Genomic DNA, 26,963 nt, shown 5'->3' on the forward strand with positions numbered 1-26,963 from the left:
TGCACTCTGCACTCACTACTCTGCACTCTGCACTCACTACTCTGCACTCTGCACTCACTACTCTGCACTCTGCACTCACTACTCTGCACTCTGCACTCACTACTCTGCACCCTGCACTCACTACTCTGCACTCTCTGCACTCACTACTCTGCACTCACTACTCTGCACTCACTACTCTGCACTCACTACTCTGCACTCACTACTCTGCACTCTGCACTCACTACTCTGCACTCTGCACTCGCTACTCTGCACTCTGCACTCACTACTCTGCACTCTGCACTCACTACTCTGCACTCTGCACTCACTACTCTGCACTCACTACTCTGCACTCACTACTCTGCACTCACTACTCTGCACTCACTACTCTGCACTCACTACTTTGCACTCACTACTTTGCACTCTGCACTCACTACTCTGCACTCTCTGCACTCACTACTCTGCACTCACTACTCTGCACTCACTACTCTGCACTCTGCACTCACTACTCTGCACTCACTACTCTGCACTCACTACTCTGCACTCTGCACTCACTACTCTGCACTCTGCACTCACTACTCTGCACTCTGCACTCTGCACTCACTACTCTGCATCCATTTCTGTAGATAAACATCCATTTCCCTACTAGTAATACTCCAAAAGCAAGCCACCCTCAGAAACCCTTTGTTCTTGTTTTTCCTGTGGGCCCAAATTTGCACTCTGCACTCACTACTCTGCACTCACTACTCTGCACTCACTACTCTGCACTCACTACTCTGCACTCACTACTCTGCACTCACTACTCTGCACTCTGCACTCACTACTCTGCACTCTGCACTCTGCACTCACTACTCTGCACTCACTACTCTGCACTCACTACTCTGCACTCACTACTCTGCACTCACTACTCTGCACTCACTACTCTGCACTCTGCACTCACTACTCTGCACTCACTACTCTGCACTCTGCACTCACTACTCTGCACTCTCTACTCTGCACTCTGCACTCTCTACTCTGCACTCACTACTCTGCACTCTGCACTCACTACTCTGCACTACCTACTCTGCACTCACTACTCTGCACTCTGCACTCACTACTCTGCACTCTGCACTCACTACTCACTACTCTGCACTCTGCACTCACTACTCTGCACTCACTACTCTGCACTCACTACTCTGCACTCACTACTCTGCACTCACTACTCTGCACTCACTACTCTGCACTCACTACTCTGCACTCACTACTCTGCACTCACTGCTCTGCACTCACTACTCTGCACTCACTACTCTGCACTCACTACTCTGCACTCACTACTCTGCACTCACTACTCTGCACTCACTACTAGGCACTCACTACTAGGCACTCACTACTAGGCACTCACTATTCTGCACTCACTATTCTGCACTCTGCACTCACTACTCTGCACTCACTACTCTGCACTCACTACTCTGCACTCACTACTCTGCACTCTGCACTCACTACTCTGCACTCACTACTCTGCACTCTGCACTCACTACTAGGCACTCACTACTAGGCACTCACTACTAGGCACTCACTACTAGGCACTCACTATTCTGCACTCACTATTCTGCACTCACTATTCTGCACTCTGCACTCACTATTCTGCACTCACTATTCTGCACTCTGCACTCACTACTCTGCACTCACTACTCTGCACTCACTACTCTGCACTCACTACTCTGCACTCTGCACTCACTACTCTGCACTCACTACTCTGCACTCTGCACTCACAACTCTGCACTCACTACTCTGCACTCTGCACTCACTACTCTGCACTCACTACTCTGCACTCTGCACTCACTACTCTGCACTCTGCACTCACTACTAGGCACTCACTACTAGGCACTCACTACTAGGCACTCACTACTAGGCACTCACTACTAGGCACTCACTATTCTGCACTCACTATTCTGCACTCACTACTCTGCACTCTGCACTCACTACTCTGCACTCACTACTCTGCACTCTGCACTCACTACTCTGCACTCACTACTCTGCACTCACTACTCTGCACTCACTACTCTGCACTCTGCACTCACTACTCTGCACTCTGCACTCACTACTCTGCACTCTGCACTCACTACTCTGCACTCTGCACTCACTACTCTGCACTCTGCACTCACTACTCTGCACTCTGCACTCACTACTCTGCACTCACTACTCTGCACTCACTACTCTGCACTCACTACTCTGCACTCACTACTCTGCACTCACTACTCTGCACTCACTACTCTGCACTCACTACTCTGCACTCACTACTAGGCACTCACTACTAGGCACTCACTACTAGGCACTCACTATTCTGCACTCACTACTCTGCACTCACTACTCTGCACTCACTACTCTGCACTCACTACTCTGCACTCACTACTCTGCACTCACTACTCTGCACTCACTACTCTGCACTCACTACTCTGCACTCACTACTAGGCACTCACTACTAGGCACTCACTACTAGGCACTCACTACTAGGCACTCACTACTCTGCACTCACTACTCTGCACTCTGCACTCACTACTCTGCACTCTGCACTCACTACTCTGCACTCTGCACTCACTACTCTGCACTCTGCACTCACTACTCTGCACTCTGCACTCACTACTCTGCACTCACTACTCTGCACTCACTACTCTGCACTCACTACTCTGCACTCACTACTCTGCACTCACTACTCTGCACTCACTACTCTGCACTCACTACTCTGCACTCACTACTCTGCACTCACTACTCTGCACTCACTACTCTGCACTCACTACTAGGCACTCACTATTCTGCACTCACTATTCTGCACTCACTATTCTGCACTCTGCACTCACTATTCTGCACTCTGCACTCACTACTCTGCACTCTGCACTCACTACTCTGCACTCTGCACTCACTACTCTGCACTCACTACTCTGCACTCTGCACTCACTACTCTGCACTCTGCACTCACTACTCTGCACTCTGCACTCACTACTCTGCACTCTGCACTCACTACTCTGCACTCTGCACTCACTACTCTGCACTCTGCACTCACTACTCTGCACTCTGCACTCACTACTCTGCACTCACTACTCTGCACTCTGCACTCACTACTCTGCACTCTGCACTCACTACTCTGCACTCTGCACTCACTACTCTGCACTCTGCACTCACTACTCTGCACTCTGCACTCACTACTCTGCACTCTGCACTCACTACTCTGCACTCACTACTCTGCACTCACTACTCTGCACTCTGCACTCACTACTCTGCACTCACTACTCTGCACTCACTACTCTGCACTCTGCACTCACTACTCTGCACTCTGCACTCACTACTTTGCACTCTGCACTCACTACTTTGCACTCACTACTCTGCACTCTGCACTCACTACTCTGCACTCTGCACTCACTACTCTGCACTCTGCACTCACTACTCTGCACTCACTACTCTGCACTCTGCACTCACTACTCTGCACTCTGCACTCACTACTCTGCACTCACTACTCTGCACTCACTACTCTGCACTCACTACTCTGCACTCACTACTCTGCACTCACTACTCTGCACTCACTACTCTGCACTCTGCACTCACTACTCTGCACTCTGCACTCACTACTCTGCACTCACTACTCTGCACTCACTACTCTGCACTCTGCACTCACTACTCTGCACTCACTACTCTGCACTCACTACTCTGCACTCACTACTCTGCACTCACTACTCTGCACTCTGCACTCACTACTTTGCACTCTGCACTCACTACTTTGCACTCTGCACTCACTACTCTGCACTCTGCACTCACTACTCTGCACTCTCTGCACTCACTACTCTGCACTCACTACTCTGCACTCTGCACTCACTACTCTGCACTCTGCACTCACTACTCTGCACTCTGCACTCACTACTCTGCACTCACTACTCTGCACTCACTACTCTGCACTCACTACTCTGCACTCACTACTCTGCACTCTGCACTCACTACTCTGCACTCTGCACTCACTACTCTGCGCTCACTACTCTGCACTCACTACTCTGCACTCACTACTCTGCACTCACTACTCTGCACTCACTACTCTGCACTCACTACTCTGCACTCACTACTCTGCACTCACTACCCTGCACTCACTACTCTACACACTCACTACTCTACACACTCACTACTCTACACACTCACTACTCTACACACTCACTACTCTGCACACTCACTACTCTGCACACTCACTACTCTGCACTCACTACTCTGCACTCACTACCCTGCACTCACTACCCTGCACTCACTACTCTACACACTCACTACTCTGCACACTCACTACTCTGCACACTCACTACTCTGCACACTCACTACTCTGCACACTCACTACTCTGCACTCACTACTCTGCACTCACTACTCTGCACTCACTACTCTGCACTCACTACTCTGCACTCTGCACACTCACTCTGCACACTCACTCTGCACACTCACTCTGCACTCACTACTTCGCACTCTGCGCACTCTGCACTCACACTCACCTTCTGCCTCACAGAGGGATGAAGTGAGCGCCGTTCTACTGGGAAGACCTGGGGTCGGGCGGGAGGGTCACCAGGGGCGCGCACGGCTTATAGAGCTATACCGATCAACACAATATTCTCCGGAGTGCCATCCATCTACCGCAGTAGCAGAAATTAGTTTGAAAGCATTGTCGAAGAATGCCAAAAAGCGCCTCATTTAGAAGCGATGAACAGAATTCAATTTTTAGAGCTCCCATGATGTGAAAACAATTTACAATGTACTGTGAACAAACTATTTACGAAGATAAAATATTAGTGAGATAGGTAGTAATCCTTATGCATATTGCCAGATAAGCAGGTGCACCAATGGTCCTCTACACTGGAAAGTCATTTTGAGGATGTAAACACTTCTCAGAAGACAATCTCCTTGACTACAGCGGACCTGCAACAGTGTGCAAAATGTCATGACATTTTGTGTTTACGTACTCTGCTGTATAGATATGTATTGCCCTAATTTTTTTTCAGTATTAGAGGATATCTTTGAAAATACAAGCCTATTATGAAAGTGGATAGAAATGATTATGATCATCGTGGCTAACACAAAGGTGCAGTGAGGAAAGTGAGTGGCAGATATCGCCACCTCATGGTAACTGAGTATAGTGGGTCCAGTGGTAGCTTGCACAGCCACGTTCTTTCACTCCGTGTCCAGACTTTGACACTGTGGAATGGGGTTCAAGTCCAATGCGTCGGCTCTCCCAGAGATTACAAAAAAACATGCTGATCGAAAGAAATAAAATTAAACAATACCGATTGGCGTGACGAGGATAAATCCATGTGCAGTGCACTGCCCCCTTGCCTTGTAGACACCGCAGCCCAAGAAAACATGATTGACGGAGCAAAACGGTGGTCTAATTGTCCATAGCCAAAGTATATAACAAGCTGAGGATCAACAAACGTGAAAACAGCGTGGTGGGCGCGCACGTGACGCAGCGTGGGCGTGCACATCAGCTGAAGGATCGCCGGAGAAGACACGAGTTTGCCTGCTGCCATGACTGACCAACTGCAGAGGGAAAGAGCCCGGTGAGTGTGGGTAGAGGGGGGGCGGCAGAGAGGGAGTGGGCAGAGAGGGATGGGGTGTGTGTGTGCGTGCGTGTGTCTGTTTCTGTGTGTGTCTGTGTGTGCACGGCCATGCCTGCCTGTGTGTGTGCGCGTTCACGGACCCTGGTCGGCGTGTTCACAGCTCTAGGTCCCTTCAGAGCGAACTCCATAACAATAGGTCTCGATGCCGAGACCTAACCAATGAATGTGAGATCTATTTTTAGGTGTTCTGAGATGACTAATTCTTGAACTACAAGATGTTCACTTGCTGATGTCAATAACTGAGGGTGAGGGTTTGGGAGTGGATTATGTAGCCACTATGCTGAATATCTCAACTGATTATAGTTGTTCAAGTGGTTTAAGACCAAAATGTAAATTCACACCTCAGGGTATACAGTGTGCTGCAATTGATTTGTATGTTGAAAAAACCTTGGAAAAATTTCATAAATTAGAGGATCGAGGACGTAAAGGGTGGAATATCAATTTGACACGAGAAGAGCGAGTGGCATTAAGGGATTTGATATCTGATGACGGGATAGTGATTCGAGAAGCCGACAACGGCAATTAGATGATACTACATGCTATGTGAAGATTCAAGGGAATCCTATAAGAGAGGCGTCTAGACGGATTACTGAGAAATTATTTACATGGAATGAAGAAGGTTTACTTGATGAAGCAGAATACAAGTACCTAAATGTGGCCAATCCTACATATCCTTTGATCTACATCTTGCCTAAAGTGCATAAATCTAGAACGAACCCTCCAGGGAGACCAATAGTCTATGTAACGGAACATTTGTCGGAATTTGTAGATTCTTTCTTAAAACCTTTAGTAGTTAATTTACCATACTACATAAGGGATACTATGGACGTCTTGAATAAGTTGCAAGATGGTAAATGGGAGGAAGGGCTGATTCTAGTTACACTAGATGTAGTAGGATTGTATACATGCATAGACAATGAGAAAGGAATACAGGCTTTGAATCATTTTTTGGGAAGCCATAGTGCGAGTGTTAGGGACCATTCAAAAATGTTAGTGGAAATGAGTATGTTGATTTTAACTAATACATTTTTTCTTTACGAAGATGAATGGTTCCATCAGATCAGGCGATCTGATGGAACCTATTTATGGGTTGGTTTCAGAGGCAGCATGACTGGAGCCGAGGAGCATCCAAATGGACAGATCATATCTTATTTTGGGTTTGTTTCATTGACGACATTTTAATGATATGGAAGGGTACTCAAATTGAACTGATGGAATATTTTGATTACGTGAACATTAATGATTTTAATGATGCTTTCATTATGAATCAGAATGCCAAAAGAATAGATTTTTTGGGCGTAGAATTGCTCGTGGATGGGGACATGATTAAGAGTAAACTATATAGAAAAAGTACTGCTACTAATTCCATACTAAGAGCAGATAGTGCCCATCCGGTGTCAGTCATTAGAGGAATCCCCTTTGGGGAAATGATCAGAATAAGCAGGAACTGCAGTAAGGATGATGATTTTACGACTGAATTAGATCAATTTCAATTAAGGCTTCAACAGAGGGGCTATAGGAACAAAGATTTAATAAAAGCCAGGGAGAGAGTAATGAATGTTAGGAGACAATCTACCCTGGAACAAAATCGTAAAGACTCCTCCAAAGCACGACTGGCATTTGTAACTAAATATTGTGCACAGAAGGATAACATCTTTAAAGCTTTGGGTAATTGGAAATTGTTGAACGGTGTACCAGGTTTGATGAATTTGATAAGTGACAAACCAGGGGTGATTTTTAAAAGAAGTCCGACAATTAAGGAAATGGTTACCGGGAACTATATAGAGCCCATAAAAACAGGTGACTCCAATTGGCTACCTAAGCCTCCAAATGGATTCTATGTCTGTGGAACATGTAGCCTTTGTGGTTTAGGAATTAATAGAACAAAGGATGTTTCATATAACACCAATCGAAGATATGTTATCAAGGAGTTTATCAATTGTAACAGTATTGGGGTAATTTATGCTATTGTATGTGAATGTAAAAAAGTGTACATTGGTAGCACTAAACGCATGTTCAAATTGAGAATACAAGAACATAAGCGTGCTATTACCAATCATGATGGTAGATAACCATTACATCAGCATATTAGAGAAAAACATAGCATGCAGGATAACATAATGTTCCATGGTATCCAAAGGATTATTCCTAGAAAAAGAGAGGGGGATTGGGAACTGAGTATCAGGCAGCAGGAAGCCAGATGGATAAGTAGGTGTAGGACTGTGACTAAAGGTTTGAACAGTGACACGGAGCCTCATTATTTTCTATAGTGAAATCATTAGTACATATATTGACGGATATATGGTAATGATGCTTTATGAATGGAGTGATATCCTTATGATGATCTAATGAGTATTCTGGGGTATTTTTTTTGATTTAATGTAAATCATACAAGTAAAGTGGTTGGATGATTGTATAACATATGGGGACTGTAGTTGATGTTGGAGAGAAGAGAGGTGCACTTTGGGTAATAATTAGGGAATAATTGACATGCTTCAATTGGAAATTAACATGTTTACGTAGTACTCAGCATCGGAACCGTTTAGAAGTGATATACGTTTTTGAGTGGTATCACCAGAAATTGATTATATTGATATTTTACACACATATAACATAAATTGACAGGGTGTGACTGGTGGGGCTAGGAACCTTTGAGAGTCGGAATGTAGATACAGTTTTTCCCTGATGTAGGCAGGGTAGTCATATATTCGGGTCTAAGATAGATTACAGATTGTATTAATAGCAATAATGTATATACGTTTAGCTTAAATTGGGCCATTTTAAAGACTAAGTTTGAAGGTTGTGGGGACTTTATGTTAATAAAAAAAGTGCAATATTCGGTTCTGAACGAGTCGTGATAATTGGCAGTGATCGTTGGTAATATTGAAAAGTTTTAAAGAGTAACGGGTCATTAGGAACATAATATATACACAGGTTCCTGAATCATTATATAAGGATCGAGACCGTATAGCTTTGAGTTGTTAGATGGTATTTAATATGTGGATCGGCAAGAAGCTGATTGTTAGGAAAAGGCTCTCATGGGATGCCTGTTTTCACCCGAATTGTAAATAATGTGGTGGTGAATTATGATTGGACAAAGAAGTGTTTCCGGTAGGAAAGAACAGTGAGGAGCTGAAAGAAGGTAGAGGACCAGAATGGGAACCAGGTGTTTGAAAAATAGAGTGTATGAATGGACAATATTGGTATTTCAGGACAAGAGAAATCCTGATTGAACGCTGCCATAGCGGACCGCATTGGAAAAAGTTGTGTTGTTAATAGGGAATGGAAACGCGCAAACGGGATTGGTGGTTGGAGTGTTTAAAAAGAAGGAATGGCGCGGGTTTGAGTTTACAGCAGATTTATCAGGATCTGCTGTCAGCGACGCTTCAACTTAGGAAGTGGACATTTTGGAGACTGAGGTGAGAATTAGATAAAGGGGTTTGAATATATTTCACAGGTGAACACTGTTACTATCTTAGAAACAGTATTCTGATGCGAGTGTTCTTCTTATTATGTTATATTATGGCAGACTTATGTTGGAATAAGAGTTCAGGACACTTAATCACGGAGCCAGGAGTATGAATAATTAGGATTTAAATTGTGAGAATTATGATTATTTGTGTTTGACTAATTGGAATTAGGACTTGGGCTGTTCTTGAACTAAAGTATGGGATCGGAATGATTGGAACAAAGGAATATTGATTAGGGATGAATTCCAGTTTATAACTGTAGGATAGATATGAGGTTATTTGAACCACATCATCGTTCGCATAATTGTTATTGGTAACAGGGCAGCTCTTTTACTATATAGGGGTTCCGGTTTTGAAAAGCAATAAAACAGAAGGATAATATTGATAAGGTATTACTTGGGTTGGAATTGGATTAGTTGTACTTGATTAGGGTGAAGAATACATTATTGTGCAAAGTGAAGAAGGATGCAATACCAGCATTTATAAGCTGTATAGTTTGATGAGGTATCTTCATTTTGGATCGAAGGGTGTATTGTTTGAATATCATGTGATTTGGATGAGCATGGGGGATATGTTGACATAGTGGGTGGATAATGTATTACACGATTTCAGTATAGAATGTTATGTGGGCAGGATGATTATGGGTATCCAAAAATGGTTTAATATTATTATTATAATATTGTTCTCATGGAATGATAAATAGTTATTTGCTGATATGCTAAGAACTGGATTGGGATTTTTTTGTTCTTTACTTTACAGCCCTGATGATGTCCTAAGGAGGACAAAACGTGTAGGCTGTTCTTGAACTAAGGCTGTTCTTTTTGTGTTAAACTATTGATCTGGATGAAATAATCATTGCATTGGATTGATGAACATTTATGTTGGAATTTGGATTTTGAAATTTTCTTGCTTCGAACTGTAAAGAAATAACTTTTGATGAAAAAAGAAATTAAAAAGAAAAAATCTGACACGGACTTCAATATTTGATTGGTGATTTTTTGTGGACTAGACGCTCCTTACATCACTATTTTTGTGTTGGGTTCTGTGTCTAGAATGTGGGCGCGTGAGCCACCCTGCCATCCATTGCTCAGATGTAATGAGAATATTGGGGGTGGTCCTGGCAGTAGCTGGCTGGTTGTTATCTCTGCCGGTCACATTGATGTATCTCGTTCAATAAACCCTGAAGCACTTACCTGCGAGTCCCGTTTTCATTGGGACTTTTCACCAACCTAAAGCCCACAATTTGTGTATTTATCAGGAGCAGCTCCTCCATGAGAGCAGAGGAGCGTCCCTTGCTCCTAAAAACAAATGCCCCATGGCAGCTCAAAAATAAAATGGTAATAAAGTTTATTTATTACCATTTTATTTTGAAGCAACCCGTCCTGAAACCAGTGTCAGAACAGGGCGGGGCCAGTGCTGCCAAGTGGCAGCAGGGAGCGCTGCACTTATGTTTAAAGTGTGCATGCCTCTTTGTCTAACCGTCTTGCGTCGTGGAGGAAAGACATGCGCATTTTAAACTTCTCTAACCTAGCTGTCATAGAAAGCTAGGTTAGAGAAAATGCAGGCCTCCAGTGCTCTTAGGAGGGCTGCAAGAGGCCGCTCCCTCCAATCCTGATGCTTCTCTCATGCTGAGAGACGTGCAAGGATTGGAGAGTAAAGTTTCCTGGTCCGGAGCTTCCAGGAGCGAAGACACCTGAGCAAGAAGGACGTCGTGTGGCAAGTCTGCAAGGTAAGTGACTTTTTTTTATTAATCTTAATGCCACCTGTATGTTGTCCACCCCACCCTTGCTGTCAGATTTCAGTTAGAGACTCAAGACCTCGCTCTTCAACTAAGTCCAGCAGGTCAGTGCCTGGATACCCTCGCTAGTGATATCCATGCTCTACAAATACTGATTGATTGATGGATTGATTGATTGATTGATGCAATGGTTTGATACGCCACTGTCATATACCCCCGAGTCCGCCTGCCACCATTTATAAGATTGAAGCTGTCCAAAAGGGACAACTGCCTCTTTGTGACTTGGATGCCGCACCACGCCCGGTGTTGATATCTGTTCAATCATTTGTTCAAAGATTTGCATGTGCAGCTGTAGTTCAATGATTTATATTGACACAACTGTGATCTCAAACTATTTATATAAGGCAGTTCGAATAGGAAAAATTTGTGGACGCGCATTTCATACTCCGTCTTTGTGATTTGGGAATTGGCTGCAACAGGCATTTGGCGAGACGGTAAGATCTTTCTGACTTACGATAGGATCTTTTATTAGGGATAAAAGGTCACTGGTACAAGGCACGTTTTGATACAAGACAATATCAACTCACTACACCTTGCCCAAAAATGCATAGAAATGTTTTGGTATTTCATCTTGGGTTTTCACTTAATGTTGAGACTTAATCAAGGTGACATCACTGCAGTTGACAATCAAGTTGCTTCTCAAATGCCATCGTGTCATAGGGATGCCATCCCTAACCCCATATCGTCTTAGACCTGAGTGGGTTAAGGCTTGCTGCAGTCACAACAGACTAAGAAGTCAACTCACTCTGGGGATATGGACCAGGGGCAGGGGCTGTACTGTCATCTATCCTCATGTGTGCTCAGGTCACCAAAGACTGAAGGAACGGGAGGGAAGGCAGATGCTCGCTGCCTGCTGTAAGGTTACCATTCATCCTGTGGATTTTCAAAGGTTAGGGGAGAGGTGAGGTGGGGTGCTGCTGCACTATCTCCAATTCTCTCTTCCCCTGTTGCTGCTGGGAATGAGAGATCCAAGAGTAGCAGGGGAAAGGAGCTAACGCCGGGTAGCCGGGTAGCTGCTCTGTCATTGTGGTAGAGCTGGTGTGGTGTGCAGTGGCGCTCACCGTTCTGCTGTATCAGATTCACTCTCTGCTTCAGGAAGGAGAAAAGGAGAACGTAGAAGGAGGGGAACGGTATGATAGGTGGGTATGTATCATTGTTTGTGGGTGAGTGTGGAGGGAATGAACCAAAGAGAGGCACATGGTGGGTGGCAGTAAGACAGGTCAGGCTTGCAAATATTTCCTCGTAGATAGGGGTATGGAGAGGAAGTTGGGGACATGAGAAATGCATAACCAAAATGACAATAAACTGATTAGAACAAATGGAAATGGAGAGGCAGTTGGGTGGACAGAAGAATGACAAGAGCCTAGATATTTTTAAGGTGCAGAAGAGCATCAAAAGGGTGGTTATATGTATGACTACATTACCTCTACTCACCCCTTACTTGCTTAGTCCTGAATGTAGGTCAGTGGTTGTATGGAAGGAAAATCATGGTTGGCTTACACAACATAAAACTGGACATGTGTAAGTATCAAAAAGAGAGTGTTTTCCAACTCGACTGGAGTAACACTCTCACAGTCCAGGAAGCATCTCTGCTGGAAACAACACCATTTTTGATAGTTCAGTGTGCACAAAATACATAGCCAGAGGGACCACTTTTCTATTACGGGAGCAGCTCTTAGAAAGTGTTAAATACACAATGGCAGAGTACAAATTTGAAAACAATAGATCAATACACTGACCAATTTACATAATTAATCTCTTCAGGCCCTGGAATCGAATAGCATGTTGGGCTCACCATTTCTCTGCCATTCAGTGTTTACTTACCAGCTGCTTTTCAACTTTCATTTTATACTGGTGCGCTTCCCACCGTCTCTGGAGATAATCTGCACACCTGTATGGAGAATATTTTAATATGTTTGTAATAAACCATTTTATTTCAAAGTGGCAGCCAACCGGCATTGGGGCTGCAGAATTAGCCATATAATCAATATCATTTACAGTTTAGCCTCTATAGAATCATGCCTTCCAATTAGTACTACTAAAAAGAACTTTGCTGATTTCTCTGTAATTGCCACCAGGCTTGTACATTTCTTCACCCAGCGTTGTCCAGTTCACCCTCACCAGTCATCACCCAATGGCTGCAATAATCTCTACCAACATTTTGGATTCAGTTTTGTTTCAGAATAGGACTCGTGGGGTCGGATCACAACACATTTTTGGAAGGCTCTAACTCATGTCCTTGGTAGTAAATAAAACAATGCTTAGTGTAAACACTTTTTACCAATGTATTATGAATAAGATTTCGGGATGTGGTACTACTTGACAAGAACATTTGTGCATATTTATTGTGGTGGTAATGTTTTTGTACTACATTCATGCACTGCCTTGGTGTCATTCACTTTGCATGCTGTGTTGCATTCTATTTTGACTGTCTTATTATATTGTGCTCTGTTGTGTTTTATTTGTGTAATGTTGATCTGTATTGTGTTATTTTGTCATGTTTTGGTGTTTACTTTAGGAATTTTATCAAATGTTGCTACATTTAAAGGCAAAATCAGCATACACCCTTCCAGTTACAGTCACAAACAACCATTTACCACGTTCTAATGAAGTTATATACTGCTGCTTTGGCTTTTCACATATTTAAGACACCAGTCAGCCTAAAACTGTGGCAGGGACTAGTCATGTATACCACTTCCAGTCCTGAAGCCATATTAAAGAAACTATGCGCTGGTACATAAACTGTGGTAGAATGAAGCAAATACATTGTGCCCCATGACATGCTACATAGAGATATGCAAATATGTGAACAACTAGAGGAAATGAACATACAATATATATTCTGCATTTTATATGTCTAATAGAGATTTCTTTGTCCATTACTATTTTTAACTAAAATAAATAGTGCATACTTTTTTGTGCTATGAGTTATGCTTATGTAAGGAAGAACATTGAACAAACTGACACAGCATGATACCTAGTATCAACTTTCCTGTATTTTCGATACCTAATATCACGTAAAAAAGCAACAAATGTGAAAACAGCTTGCTTCACACTTTGCCATAATCTTTTATGGAATTATTAATACAAATCATTACAAAATAATAATTCACTTACGATTTAAAGTTCATGTGAAAATGTATGATAGCACAGCTATTTACTAGCAGATAATACATGAATAAATAAATGACAACATTGTACAATAAGTGTTAGAAAGGCAACATTTAAAATAATAAACCACAATAAATGCACACACATAGTCATTCACATTGATAGGTTTCGGGCAGAAAACATTCATTATATAGTGGAAGAGGTCTCTACCTTTTTTGGTAGCTGTATTGCATAATCAAAATACATGATAACCCTAAACAATAGCTTGGGTAAAAGATTGTTCAAGAGGACTTCAAAAGTTGAGCTGAGGGTATGTGCACCAGGCACGCGGCATAAACACAAAATGTGTGGTAGGCTTTCACTCCTACTGTCACAGAGCTGGCAGGTCCCTTTATAAAGATGCCATCCAGGACTGACCTTCAATAAGGTGTTAACATTAATGTGAGCCTAAGATATGTATTCTGAGTGCCTTTATTTAAGCAGTTTATTAGATATGGTGGAGGTTGGAGGTTTACATAACTCTCATTAGTATATTTAGTGGAATAGGACCTAGAGACTGTGCTCTAAATTGTGCATCACACAGAATCTATAATCTAATACCTAGCCAATCTGCCCAAAGCAGCCTGAAGGTCATTCAGTCGACATTTCTTGCTGTCCTCACTGAACATGAAGCTAACCGTGGTAGCTCCACAAAATGCTAGACCTTGCTCCGAGCTCCTTCTTCAGGTCCTTTTTTGCCATCCCACGCTCCTGTATTATTTGCCTTAAAATGTTATTTGTTACACACATAGCAGAAATGCTTAAAACATTCAGTTATATGGCCCCAGGCAATGAGTTTCTTTTAGCTTACCATCTCATTTCTAGGTGTGGAATCTAACCAGCATAATGAAAAAAGAAGAGCTAAAATGGTAAGAGGCAGAATATAATCAAAAACCATAATCAGATAGCATTTCTGAGTAAGGTGATGGCGCATTAGAACGCGGTTCACATTTCCATGCAATAGCCAGTTATGGTTGACAACGAGGCAAAGAGATTAGCATGCAATAAAACAATTTAAAATTTGTGTAGCCCATTTGGCCACACAATAAGGAGCAGGAATCGTTGGCTATGGTTAAGTGAGTTCATTACACCCAAATAATCAATCCAGTAAATAGGCAGAGTAAATATTATGAACGTGGAGCTTTACAACAAGTATATTAACCCCTTGCGTGCGGGCGTATTTTCCGCCTGTGCTGACTCCGCCTTGCGCGGGCGGAGTCATGACGGAACGGTTCCGTCATCAGCACAGCTCAACCGATGCTGATGACGGAACCATTCTGTCATCAGCACGCAAGGGGTTAAAGCGCCAAAACGGATTCTGGCTTGACAACAGAAGGCCAATAAAGACTGCAGTCAGAATAATCCAGATACAGAAAGAATGCAATTCGGTGTTCCTCTGATAAACTCTGCTAAACATGAATATTTCTAAAGAAGAAGCCTAAGCCTTATATCTAACCACAAAAGGGTCCATAAGAAAAGTTCAGCTGGGAATTTAGAAATGCAGGAAGGTGGAAGCAAAGTGTGGGTTTCAGAAGAAATCCTCTAAAGGGAATCCAGTGTTTAGCATATAGCCTTACACTCGCAAGCATAGGGCAAGCAGAGAGGTCTGTAACTCCCAAGGTCCAAAGGATCTGCTCTAAAGACTAACATATATGTGTATATGTTAATTAAAACACACAGATGCATACTCAGCCACCCGGTCCTCACACCATCCATCCAGGGACCAATGGTGGTGAACTTTACCCTGTGATGGCAACAAATCCAGATTTTCCCATTCAATGAAACCTGGACACTCACAACGACCTTGAGTATCACACCGTTCCGGATACATGATGAATAGGAGGCGTCCTAAGCCAATTTAGCTCTCCACATCTCTGCCAATATTTTCTCTCTCAGACCCCCCTATCACTGATACATAATACACTTTTCTCTAACTAACAGAGCCTTGAAACCGCATTGGCAGAGTAGAGAACGTAAAGGCAAACAGAAAAATACATTTCGAAATGTAGGCCTCGTCAAGTAGGTTTAGTTAAGCACTAAATGTGAACTTTGAATACATGATTATATATGCATGTTTTACTTCAAAATAAGTGCAACAGTAAAAATGTAACTTAGGAAATTGAGTCATGGTTACACCGGAAAAGCACATTTAAATAAATGCAACATAACTTGAGACATAAGTGCAAATATGTAGAAGAATTACACTTCTTCACGGTTAGGTCAAACGTTAACAAACACATGTTTAAGAATCACTAGTGTTCTCCAGGGAAAGCATTTCAGTAGTACATTTGAATACTTATTATCAATAAAGTTAGACACAGAGTATATGCTGCAATCTGTACGTATATATTGCGCTTTTGTGACGAGTAAGGATGGAACTAAAATTGCGCTGCTCCAGTAGTGAATATGGATAGCCTGGTATGTCTCCTAGAAACATCTGTGCAATTTTGTTTTCAGCGTGCGTTTCTTAAAATCCACCCAGGTACCACACAACTTATGAGTGGTGTACTTAATTTGCTGTCCGAACATCTAACTTCAAATACCTTGGAATACACTTCGTTTCGGACCCCTGCAAGTCAAGTCAAGTCAAGTCAAAACCACTTTATTCGATTAATTAAAATCATAAAAGTATACTAGATATTTATAAAACTATTTAAAACATGTTTAAAAGTCAATTAAGACAATTTCAGTCATAATGGCAATTAAAACCCGTTATAAAAAGACAATTACACAATTCCATTTCCATTCGAGCCCAACAATCCATTATTTAAATACATGATACAGAATAGTTAGCTTTCAGCGTTAAGAGTCCAATCTTGATCTCCTGATTCTTACAGATGCAGCCAGAAAACTGGCGATACAGTACATAATTACGGGGGTTTCCATCATTTGCAGAAATAGCAATGCGGGCTTATACTGAGAAAATCTCATCTCTTTCAGCATTGGTTTTACAAACCGATTCCGGGGTTCGGAATACCAGGGGCAAAAAAACAAAAAGTGCGCAGTGTCCTGGGCGGACTGGTCATCACATTTACATGGAGTAGAATCCTCAAGCCTACACCAACCTTTCACATCCCAAAGAACCATATGGATTTGATTGAAACTGAATTTTTGTCAGTAACCATCTATGGAAAAAGTTTGTCACCACTGACAAATAAGGAGCCAACTCAGGAGATGTGGTTACCATTACATGTGCCCTCACTGAGGGTTTACCTAGCTCATCCGCTTCACGCTCGGCAACACAGAGCCTAGTGAAGTTAATCTTCACCCACACTAGATCTGCTTTACACAGGGATTCTGGTCTAGCAAAAATCTCAGGGCGTCCTAGTTTCACAGCCAAGGTCTCTACATAGGACAACCACTGAATATCCCTCATGTGATCTAGTTTGAGACAATCTTTTATGATCTTATGATTAAGACTAAGGTTCGGATTTAGCCAGAGCTTAATCCATAACAGGATGGGTGCTAGTTTTAACATGTCTGTGATGTATCCCAGTCCTAGCTCAAGGTGTAGGGAGTATGTCGCTGTTGACTGAGGTAGGCCAAGCAATGACCGCAAGAATTTGTTTTCCTCCGTTTGGATGCGGTCAGGTTTTACAAACCCCCAAATTGCAGCCCCATATCTTGCAATGGAGACTGTCTTGGCTTTGTAAATAGCCAGGATCGCCTCTGTGGGTTTCCCCCCTAGTCTTTTAGCGAACCCCAAAACTGCGGAGGAAGAACTTCTCACCGCATTCGCTTTGGATGTTAGCTGTGGTATCCAAGTACCCCTTTGATCAAATACTACACCCAAGTAGGTGAAGACCTTTACGCTAGAGATAACCTCACTGCCACAGAAAAAGGTTTTATCTTTACTTTTAGAGCAACCCACTGACATTGTATGGGATTTGCCACTGTTAATCACCAAATCTAGACTGGACATAAAAGTTCCAAAGGAATCAAGCAGCTTTTGCAGGGCAATCGGGGTCCTGGCTATCAGCACCACGTCATCGGCATAGAGGAGCACCGGAATTGGCGTACCCCCCATGCACGGAATATCCTGAGTGACAGCTGTTATGTTAGCCTCCAATAAATTCACGTATAACGTGAATAACATGGGGGCCAAAATACAGCCTTGGCGCACCCCTCTGTAGGACCTAAAACTCGCTGTGCATTTCCCCTCTGTTGTCATCCTTATGGCGGCATACAGATCTTTATGCAACTCCGCCAGGAAAGGCACCAATGAGCAGTCAAGGCCCATTTTCAAAAGCATAGTCCACAGCCTTGATCTATTAACTAGATCAAAGGCTGTGGATAGGTCCATGAAGCCTTGGAATATGGATCCCCTTTTTGCCCTTGTGTACTTGGATATTATGAGGTGAAGATTGAGGCATTGGTCCTCCGTGCTCCTCCCCGCTCTAAAGCCGTATTGAACATCTGTCAGAATATTATTCCCATTTGCCCAAGATGTTATTCTAGCCAGGACAACCTTCCCTAAGATTTTAATAGAGGAGTCCAACAATGATAGCATCTTGGGTCTCCCCGCTGGCCTTTTTTAAACACGGGGATTATAATAGCTCTGGACCAAGATTTAAGAAATCCCACAATGGCTGAGGCATTAAAAACTTTAGTTAAAATATCAGCCCAGTACAAAGAGTTTGCCTTAAACATATCAGAGGGAACCCCATCAGGGCCCGGGGCCTTTCGACCCGCGGTACTCTCGATTGCTTTAATGACTTCAACTGTATCAAATCTAACTGGCGCCAAGGGGAGTTCGGACGCAGGGACCTCAAAAGATTCCTGCTCCATGTTACTACCGTAGATTTTTTCAAAATGGCTAAGCCAGTCTTCCTCAGGGATGTTAAGTTCCAACACCGCATTTTGGTCACAAGAGAACAATGGGGTATTAATAATTGACCAAAACTTGGCACTATTTTTTAAGGTAGCCTTGTCCATGAGCTCGGCCCAAGCTTCACACTTTAATTAATTTTTACGTGCTTGGATTGCCCTGGAATAATCCTTTCTGAGCTGCACCACTAAGACTTTATCCCTCGGACGAGCGTTAAGTGCTTTTTTAAGGAGGTTATGGGCTTTACTGCAGTTATTATCAAACCAGCCCATTACCGGTCTATTTTTATCTCCCTGGCCTTTAGCTGTTAAATTCATGGCCACTAACCGACAGATACCTTCAAAGGAAGTTAAAACCTCCTCACCCTTAGAGAGAGGATTGACACAAATATTTAAATCTTCTGCAGCCATTGACGTTATGTTAAGGAAAAAATCATCTGGAACTACCTGTCCCTATTTTATCCTCCTCCCCTGATCTTTAGCTTTAACTGGTAATACAGCCTGTGGAGTAACAGAAGAATTTAGTAGAGAGAAACCATTAGCTAACTCCATCCCCACGGGGTTGTGATCACTCGATGGCATGGGTAAAGCATTATATAAAATCACATATTTAAGAAGACCTAACGATAGAAAAATGTAATCAATTATCGATTCACAGTCCCTTCCAGTATATGTAGCTACACGTGAACTTTTATCATAAAACTCTGCCTCATACAGATCATTACTAGCTAGTAGGTTTTCAAGAACCTCCCCCTTCTGGCTATGTTCAAAATGCGGGGGGGGAATACTGTCAGGGCCATCTGGATCGATTAGGTCACAATTTGAACACAAACGTACATTAAAATCACCCAACAAAATAAAATGACAATAAGTGGTTTGCTTTTCCTTATAGGCACTTAAAAAATCTGTTAGCCACACTAAATGCTCATTAGCAGGGTAGCCATGTGGTGAGTTATAACAGTTTACGAAGAGTATTTTGCTGCCATCAACCAAGGATACCTCTATAACAAGGAAATTATGTGTGGCGCAATCAACCTTTATAATTTTACCCTTTACATTCACCGAGACCAACATCAAAAGCCCCCCTCTATTCCTTCCAGCTGGAGAGGGCAAAGCAGGTACAAAAAATGAAGTAAAGCCATCTAACCAAAAATCGCATTCCATATCCCAAGTCTCCTGCATGGTGACAATGTCATATAGCTTTACAAAGTTTATCCAGTTGGGGTCTCCTCTCTTGGACCGTAGACCGGCAATATTCCAACTTAACAGCCTGACCTTATCCCCCTTGTCAGGGGTACCCATTACCGGTTTATATCCATAGTTAGCAGAAGAAGGTACAGGAGCCATAGGGGCAGGGTCCACTATAGCTTCATCAACCATACCCTCTCCGGCCCCCCGTCAATCGCACATCTCAAGTCCTGAGAGTGCGTCAAACCTGTTATGTGTTGCGATGTGAGGTCCAAATCTAAAGAAGTTCTCCCTACCTAGTCCCTGACTTAGACAATTGGAGCGAGACCCAAACGGTGTAAAGGGACTCAATCCTAGGCTAGGGGTGGGGGCTCCTGTAAGATGATTATAAAAATATCCCAAAGGACGCACACAGATGCTGTTGTCATCGTTAGTCATCGAGGCTGCCCTTAGCAGGACTGTGGCCACATGTTGAGGATATTTAAAATTTACTATCACGCAATCACCGCTACTGGTTTTGCGTGTGGGACCAATCCAATTTGCCCTCCTCGTTGTGATAATTTCTTTTGCATATTTTGTGGGAAAACCACAATTTGAGCTCAACCAAGATACAACTTTATTTTTGAGGGAATCATGTGACTACTCAGGTGACTCAACCGAAAGCGAGTTTTGAGGCGGGACGTTTGCCAATACAATTACATAGGGGGCACAATCCGGGGGGAGATTCATAAAATTGCTTCTCCTACTTGGGGCGGCAATCGGATTGGTAACAGGCCCTGGCTTTGGGTGTACTACTGACCTAACTGGTGGGAGTGGGGGTGGAACAGAAGGACCGGGGGATTCTAGGTCAACTCTGGTAGACTGTTGTGAGGCATGCGTTTTTTAATCCACCTTGGCTACCTTCTTCCCACCACTCTCAGGGGGGTCTATTCTAGTAGAGGGGGGTGGGGTGTTAACCTTATCTATGTTGGCTAACTGTTTCGCTAACAATCCTCCTAGTCTTTTTACCTCTGCGGTAACATTATCCAGCTTGCACACTAGAGGTTGGAGAGATTCCGCTAGTTTTGATTCGAATTTGGCTTCTAAGGTACGAATTAACAAGCCAAACTGATCTGGGCTCAGGATTATATTTGCCTCGTTCTTACCCTCCAAGGTCGCAGTTGACTCAGGGGAGGTGTGGTTGTCTGGCAGATGGGTATCTACCCTTCTTTTATAAGTGTGCCTTCCCCCCCTTTTGCTTTGCTGCTTCCTGCAAGTTCTAACGGGTCTAGTGTGTGTGTGGGCAGGTACCACCTCCTCCTCCGAATCCGAGAGAGACTTGTCAAGGACTTCTATATCTGGAGCCCAGTGAATCAGTGCTTCCACTGCGTTGACTACCTCGGGTCCGATATCGGTGACAATGTCAGTCACTGAAAGAACCTCCGGGGGTGGGGAAGGACCCTCCTGATCTGAAAGATTACTTCTACCCAGGGAAGCCCTTCTATCATTATTGATCTTATTTACCATTTTTACTAAAAAGTTGTCAATGGAGCCAGCCCCCACAATAGCCTTGTCCTTCTTTGACCCCGGCATGAATACAAGTATACTTTAATGAGAGCTAACCTATTCGCAAACTAAGCCAATGGACTCAACACCCAATGTTAATGGCGCAGCAGTTACAATTAGTCCTTAAGCACTTCCAGTCACTTTACCGGGGAGATGAGGGTCACCGGATAATTTGCACAGGGTCTCTGGCCCTGCCTCTTCCTGCCCCTGACGGCCACAGACGGCCCGCCCTTTGCCCGGGCTTAGCCCCGGGCGTTCCCACGGGCGCGACTCGCGGGGCGAGAGGGCGCGAGATGTTAAGTAGCGCCTCCTGGCGCTCTGCACCCGTCACAGGTGCGCCGCCGCCCCCGAGGCTTCTGGGGGATGTAGTGCCGTTCCCCTCACGGCTGCCCGATGACGTGGAAGCAACAGGGTCAGAGTTCAGGGAGTCTCCCGGCGCTCCCTATCTGCCAAAATCACTGCTGTTTCCCTCACGGCTGCCCGATGGTGTGGTGAGTCTTTGCATGCGGCCCCCTGCAATGCTGGGCATTAAATATCACCCCTGTGGGAAGAGACACAACCAGACACATTGAATTGAAATACACTTCCCATTACTGTACTAAGCAGGGGCGCCCTATAGAAAATGGTTCTAATCTCAGGGTCCTTATATTTTTCAAAATTACCCTTAATAGATACAGAAGAGATTTTGTACAAACACAATTGGTTTTCTTTGGGCAAATAAACCCTTCTTGGATTGTATTAAATGAATGTACTCACTCAATGTTTGAAAGGGATTTGGGCATGGCAGAAATGCGCCTTCAATACTGGGCTCACCAATTACGAGTGGTTGTTTAGTGACGAACGTGAGCCTGCACTTCAGGCAGAACGAGATCTACTAGAAGAAACAGACATGATGAAACTCTTACACGGGTGCCAAATTCCAGGGTCACTTCCTCTAAGAACCAAGATTCCTGTTCAATGGAGCTTAAAGGTCTCCAATGGATGAGCTATGAGGGTAGATTTACCAAACAAACACGACTCTGGAATGGAACATACTTGACACATGCAGTACGACTGCAAGGGTTTAAGTCATGGGACCGGACTGGGAAATATCTTGAGAGATATATTAGAGGGAGATCACACTAAATACTTCGACACATGAGAGGGTGAATATGAACTTCATGCATCACAATTGTTCACATATTTGCAATTGAGACACGCTTTGGAAGCCCATTGATCACAGATGCTAATGCAACAAGAAGGCAGCCCTTTTGAGATACATTTATATACAGGAGTGGCATTTTGAAAGCATATTGCTCTCTCATTTCTAATTCCCCATCTGTCCTGCCTGATTACAGAACATGATGTGAGAAAGACCTGGGCGTGTGGATGAGGCTGATTGTAGAGATGCTGTGATGCACCCCAAGAGTTTGTAATATCAGCCAGACTGAGCCTGGTACAAGCAAATATTTACACAGGACATACCTTACTAACAAAGTACTTATTAAGAGGGTCTTGTCTCAGTCCCCAAACTTGTACAAGATGCCCTATAGTTGAAGGTGATTTCCTTCATAGCATAGGGCAATACCCTGAAATTACGCATTACTAGCACACATCACAATATCACTGGTGTTGGGGCGGCCATTCGCCTTCTCTCCCAAAATAATTCAGTTGGGAATTATGGATGAGGTTGGAGTCCCAAGGGGAGGGCTGACCCTACTAGGTGTGGGTGTAATGATCGCGAAATGAGACATCGTTAGATGTTGGAGATCAGAAGCAGCTTCCTCAATTGCATCATGGTTATGGGGAATAGATTGGTGCTGAAACATAGAACAACTTTTTTTCAATCAAGAGCTTGCCTGAATACACTCAAAAAATATGGGCTTGATGCAATAATTTTCAATTGAATGCAATAAAAAAAGCCTTTTTGTACAAGTTTGGGTCACCAAGGTTTTTCGAAAGGGTGCGGTTGAAGGTTTTGAGGGCAGCCCTGGAGCTATGGTATAGGCTCAGGCGCAGCTGGGGCATTGGGTACCATTCTGAGAATGCCCCAGTATGGGATGCACCAGGTACACAGGACTGTCTGAAGGACAGTTTGGCGTTGCCGATAAGAAGGGCAGGTATTACAAACTGGTCTGAACTGCTGGATTCCGGGGGGATTCATCCATGGGAGTACCTAAAGGTAAAGATCGGGCAAGGACTCTCAAGATTTAAATACATGCAGTTAACATCATGGTATGAAGCAGAAAAGGGGGAGACCGGCAGGAACAGAGATATTGAAGACCTGTTGAGCGCTAACCGTCCACTCAATAAAGAAATATCTATAAGGTATAACAGCTTGCTGGATGTTGAAGACCAAGCGGTACCCCCCTTCTCTGGAGTTTGGATAGATACCCCACTTGGGCCGCAAACAGACTCCCTATATGAACCATCTCTAAAGATTATGTACAGATATGTCAAGCCTGCTTGTTTAAAAAAAACACATTTCTTCGTTATTAATAGACTTTACTATACCCCCGGAAAAATTGCAAAGTTCGCCCCACACCCCGCCCCTAAATGCCCTAGGTGTGCGACACCTCTTGCAGATGACATACACATTTTCTATGAATGTCCAGCACTTGTAAAATTTTGGGCTGAGGAGGGAGATATCATACGAGACATTTTCAAAATCCTTATAGAAATCAACATGTCTTTGGTGTTTTTCGGAGATAATGGACGCCTTAGCCAGACCCTCTCTCAGAAAGATAGGGGTTTATTACTGTATTTGATATTGCTGGCTAGAAGGGAGGTGTGCAAGAGGTGGAAGGACCCCCTACCCCCCCAAAGGGAATACTGGCTCAAAGCTGCATTCACCATGTCACGGTTAGAGTATGATGGAGTGAAGGACAAGGCAACGAATATATGGCACCCTCTCATGGGCTGGGGTAAGACTCTAAGATTACTGTAAACATCCTTGGTCTTATGATTACACCAGGGCCTCTTACAAAAAGAAGAGGCAGGTCGGATGACCCAAGCGAGTGCGGTAAGCCGTGGGGGCGTCAGACTGAGAAGGCGGCTTCATAAGACCCGCAGAGGCTTGAAAGGTGAGATGAGGACCAAAAAAAAACAAAAAAAAGACATACCTTACTAACAAAGTAGTTATTAAGAGGGTCTTGTCTCAGTCCCCAAACTTTTACAAGATGCCCTATAGTTGAAGGTGATTTCCTTCATAGCATAGGGCAATACCCTGAAATTACGCATTACTAGCACACATCACAATATCACTGGTGTTGGGGCGCCCATTCGCCTTCTCTCCCAAAATAATTCAGTTGGGAATTATGGATGAGGTTGGAGTCCCAAGGGGAGGGCTGACCCTACTAGGTGTGGGTGTAATGATCGCGAAATGAGTGAAGACAGCAAGGACCCCCTGGGTAGTATATAGACTCCTAGGGCAGGGTAACAACTAGTGTGAGGAAAATCCCAGGACGTCTAGTGTACACTGTGAACAATCGGGATGGATCAGTAATCAAGCAGGAAAAATCAAGAATTTAACAAATCTATATAAAATATATACCTTTAATGAGTATTTGTTTAAAAACAACATATAGTGTGTGACCACGAGGTCAAACCATAAAATAAGTGTAAAAAATGAATCAATTACATACAGTTCTAATAATCAAACAACATAAAATTCATAATCAGTACATGAAAATTATACACAAAGATGCATGTAGTACATCAAATATTAAAAAGAGAGCATAAGAACTCGACGCGCGTTTCGGCAGTGAACCGCCTTCTTCAGGAGACATAGAATAAATCCTGAAAATACATATATAAAAGAAAAATGTCTATTAAAATACAGTCCATATATCAACACATCAAAACAAGACCTTCCTTACTATCACACTAACCCTCCATTTCAATTTGTTCAATCAGTGGCAATGATTGGCAGAAAGATCTCTGTCGATTGTACAGTACCTGACTAACTATAACTGTTCATAGATTGATCCTTCATACCTGGTCTCAACCTATTATCCTAGAGAGACATAGCTGGTAACCTCTTTTTTGACCGCTATACATTAGCTATATTTCAAACGTTTACACTGTATCACCCCATTGGTGGAGGTTATAAATCTGAAGTAGATTGATTCATCATATATTATTATTATTTACATAATGCAGACACGAAAATATGTTTACAGTACATGAGAGATTACTTACAAACATTGGACGCTCTATCCATGCAGTAACAATGATGGAAGGTGACAACCTCTGTAGTTAGGATGGGATAAGATTAATTTCAAAGGAAAACACCTGATAATATAAGAGAGGACATAACTTAAACAGGAACAGACCTAAGATGAGGTTATTAAAGAATGCGACTGAATGGGTCAAACATACTGCGCAAGACATGTGGATAGTCCTATAATAACAAAGAATGGGATATATCGGGGACAAGGAGGGGATAGGAAAAAGGGAATATTTGAAATGCGACAGCCTTTAGTTGATGGCATAATAGGTTGCTAACTATTCATATAGACTTTTGAGGATATATAATTACATGATCTCCACATTAGTAAATGGCAACCGATACTTGGGTAGATGGAGTCTAGACCAGATATGGCTTAATACAGTTTCCAAGTACAGTCATATAACTGGTAGAGAATTAGAGGCGAGCAATATTAAAAAAAAATGAGGAAGAGGGGAATCTCAGACGATAACCATTCAGAGTTATAATTACTTCTAAATCCACAGTAAATAGTGCGTATTAATGGGACCCTAATACAGTTCCACAGTTATGTACGAGTGCGTTATATATATATACCTTGATATTTTCGATGGAGTAGGTTATGTACGTAGCGCAGATGTGATCACTTATACAGGCGATGGTCACAATAATGCTGGTAGGGCAAAGAAATAGAAGTGTGTGTAAAAAACCTCTATTATTAACATTACTACAGGAACTTGATAGTTACTGTAGTCGGCATAAATATTAAGTACTTTCTCTATTAGTGGAACTTGTGTAACATCGAAAACTACTAAGCGTCTATTTTACCTTGGATATTTATACAATGCACCAGAGTTGTGATCCGGTGAGTCTTGCTCGGTATTAGTAGATTCGAGGAAAGATAAAAGTAGTTTCTGTGGATAGAATCATAAATGCCGGTCAATCTCAGTTTCAACCACAATCCATGTTAGGGCATAATTTCAGGAGAATATTTAAAGTGCCTGGGACGCCTAGATTCTTACCTTTAATAAATAAACAATAGACGGACAGCAGGGTGGTGCTGTTCCGACACTCGTGTTGTGTGGTTCCGATTTCCACGTGCAAAGTAGATCAGCCGTCTCTGTAAAAAGAGTCACGGTTGAGGATCAGTAAAGTTTGCATCTCAGTTCGTGATGAAACTAGGGTGATAGTGATCTCGGAGTGCCCT

At 43.1% G+C, this 26,963-nt stretch overlaps 1 protein-coding gene across 1 annotated transcript in view; it reads right to left on the minus strand.

Moving 5' to 3' along the window:
• LOC147659350 (serine/threonine-protein kinase Nek5-like) overlaps positions 1-26,963 on the minus strand; it is a 94,729-nt gene that overhangs the window by 54,072 nt on the left and 13,694 nt on the right. Inside the window, exon 3 of the mRNA XM_086951822.1 lies at positions 12,685-12,751. Within this exon, the coding sequence (XP_086807948.1) occupies positions 12,685-12,751 (67 nt within the window). The remainder of the gene's footprint in view (positions 1-12,684; positions 12,752-26,963) is intronic.

The sequence above is a fragment of the Lissotriton vulgaris genome, unplaced genomic scaffold (assembly GCF_964263255.1).
Source record: "Lissotriton vulgaris unplaced genomic scaffold, aLisVul1.2 SCAFFOLD_1525, whole genome shotgun sequence".
In the NCBI taxonomy this organism is placed as follows: Eukaryota; Metazoa; Chordata; class Amphibia; order Caudata; family Salamandridae; genus Lissotriton; species Lissotriton vulgaris.